General features: G+C 38.1%; 1 protein-coding gene across 1 annotated transcript; it reads left to right on the forward strand.

The window, feature by feature from the left end:
- Positions 1–276: 276 nt before the first annotated feature.
- Positions 277–1,425, forward strand: LOC106303294 (peroxidase 41-like). The gene has a single exon (XM_013739606.1). It carries the CDS (start codon positions 277–279, stop codon positions 1,390–1,392), a length of 1,116 nt encoding a protein of 371 aa, XP_013595060.1. The 3' UTR covers positions 1,393–1,425.
- Positions 1,426–2,976: the final 1,551 nt, after the last annotated feature.

A 2,976-nucleotide genomic window follows, 5' to 3' on the forward strand; every position in this document is an offset into this window, starting at 1 on the left:
AAGTCATTTAAAACCAAATTATACAATAACGCATGCATATCCCTCCTTAACTCCAACGAGCGAGCCTATGATTGATTGATATATACACAACCAAACATACAGCTATCCTCAAGGTTTTTAGTTTTTACACATCCAAATCTTTCCTACTAACATTCACACTTCCCCATATTAACTAATGATTTAAGAACCTTTAAAATTACAATATACTATGTATAGAGAAATTACAAATATAGGAAGAATAAGAGAAAGATGCTCACTCCAACCACACGTACGTACATGGTTCTATTTTTTCTCGGCAACAATCAAATAGAGAGTTCTACTATACCTCGTAGACATCTTAATATAAATTCCAATCTCCATATTTTACGAGAGCAAAATCGATATACGTCTCATGAATTCACAATGTTGACATCATGGTTTCTTAACGTTTTCTTCCTCGTCTTAGCCTCTGTACCGTCCATATTATCGGCTCCAGCAACAAATTTAACGAAAGACTATTACCAAAAAACATGTCCCGATTTCAGTAAAATCGTTCGCGATACCGTTACAACAAAGCAAGCCCAACAGCCAACGACAGCTGCTGGAACGCTCCGTGTCTTCTTCCACGATTGCTTTTTAGAAGGATGCGATGCGTCCGTACTAGTCGCTACAAATTCTTTCAACAAAGCTGAACGCGACGATGAGCTCAACGAGTCGCTTCCAGGAGATGCGTTTGACATCGTGACGCGCATTAAGACCGCTCTTGAATTGTCTTGTCCTGGTGTGGTGTCATGCGCAGACATCCTGGCTCAGTCCACGCGTGACCTTATCACAATTGTTGGTGGACCTTTCTATGAAGTCAAATTAGGTCGTAAAGATGGGTTTGAGTCGAAAGCCCATAAAGTTCATGGAAACATACCAATAGCAAATCACACGGTACACGACATGATGTCGATATTCAAAAAGAATGGTTTCTCTCTAAAGGAAATGGTTGCACTTAGCGGCGGGCACACTGTGGGATTTGCTCACTGCATAGAATTCAGCAACCGGTTATTTGGACCTCGGGCTGATCCAGAGCTCGATTCGCGATACGCAGACCGTCTTAAAGATCTATGCAAGAATCACATGGTAAATAAGTCGATGGCGGCATTTCTTGACCCGATAACGCCAGGAAAATTCGATAATATGTACTTCAAGAACTTGAAAAGAGGTCTTGGACTGCTAGCTTCCGACCACGCCTTGTTCAAAGACAATGGCACGAGACCGTTTGTGGATTTATATGCGGATAACCAGACGGCTTTCTTCGAGGATTTTGCTCGTGCCATGGAAAAACTAGGGATGGTCGGCGTTAAAGGCGATAAAGATGGAGAAGTGAGACGCAAATGTGATCACTTTAACAAACTTGACGTATAATTAACATCAGCCGATGAATAAAAGTGAGTTTGGTTTTTGTTTATAATGCATTTTTTTTTGTAAGTAGTAAGTTAACGTAACAATTTCCAGAGTGTAATTTATATGTTTTATTCTCCTGAATTTTGAATTAATGTATGTTACAGTATATAAAAGTACTATTAGATACTTACGGAAGAGAATGACTTATTTCACCATATAACTTTCTAATACTCTCGAAAGGTGAAGCCTCTTCACATACACTGATACACGAGACAGAGTGATCGTCAACATCAAGTATTATTGGGCTTAGGCCAAGCTTCAACGAATAAACCCCAACCCGTTATAATTCGGGTCAAGTTATTGACTTTTTGTTTAGTCGGGTCAACTTGTGACCTTATATGGCTCTATTTTCGGCCTCGATTATTTTTCTAATTTTCTCAATTCCAAGAACTGTGATTTTTTTTTGTTAAATGAATGATCTTTAATTTAATTGATATAATACTAGTGATTAGCCCACAAATTATTTTCGAGAATTTAACGCTTAATTTTCTAGTGATCATAATCTGATAACATGCGTGAATTGAAAGCCTTAAACGACCAAGAGAAAGGTCTGAAGACTAGGATCACTATTTCCAATATCATCTTTCTTCGATTAACATCTCAGGGAGTCTCCAAGCAATGTTAGTTTGAGGTCATGATTAGTTCAATTTGCGATTTGGAGATTCAAAACCTTTACAAGGTGGAGAATTCAGATCAATACATCAGCTTTTTTTTTCTTTTGTAAAAAGAAAATGTTGACGCTTAATTTTCTAGTGATGGCTATCTGATAACATGCGTGAATTGAAAGCCTTAAACGACCAAGAGAAAGGTCAGAAGACTAGGATCACCATATCGATGCTAATTTCGTTTTGCTTACTTTTTAAAACACGTCGTCTTTTTTTAATAGATATTGTACAGTTACCATTCGCGGGATGTGAGCCATCAGCTGTTTGAACAACGTAAACAACATGGTTCTTAAACGGTTTGAACTGAAAAAAAATGGAAAACATGTTAACGAAAAATAATTCAGGCAGTAGTAATACTTTTTAAGAAAATGAGTAGCATGACAGAAACCTCCTGCATGATCTCATGTGAAACAAATTAAAAGGAGAACAAACAACAAATAGCACACTTTTTTGAAAGAGAAAGAAAGAAGGACAAATTGTTTTATTTAGGGCATTGAACATTCACGGTAAGGCCACACAAGGTCAGTGTCATGGTGACTGCCGCGGAAATGTCTGTAACGTTGAGGGGATTATTCTGATTCGCGGCACATAGACGCGCTTCTACATCTGCCCTTTCAATATCGTTAACAACGCCGCAACACTCTCTAAATTCTGACTCGCTTAGATTAATATTGTCACGCGGTTTCAACACGACACCACATGCCTTAAGCAGAACATCGTTACTGGGACAAGCAGCGTTAGCCGTTGTGAAGAAAACAATGTTGAAGAGAAGTATAATGGCAATAGTTTTAGAGGCCATCTTTGAAAAGAGAAAGAAGGGATACTAATTTGAGTGAGATTAATTAATCTGTTTGTTTTGTGAGATTTACGAGCTTTGAAA

Source organism: Brassica oleracea, chromosome C7 (assembly GCF_000695525.1).
Source record: "Brassica oleracea var. oleracea cultivar TO1000 chromosome C7, BOL, whole genome shotgun sequence".
In the NCBI taxonomy this organism is placed as follows: Eukaryota; Viridiplantae; Streptophyta; class Magnoliopsida; order Brassicales; family Brassicaceae; genus Brassica; species Brassica oleracea.

What these genes read in the sequence shown, in the direction of transcription:
- LOC106303294 (XM_013739606.1), top strand. Translation starts at nt 277, where the DNA reads ATGGTTCTATTTTTTCTCGGCAACAATCAAATAGAGAGTTCTACTATA.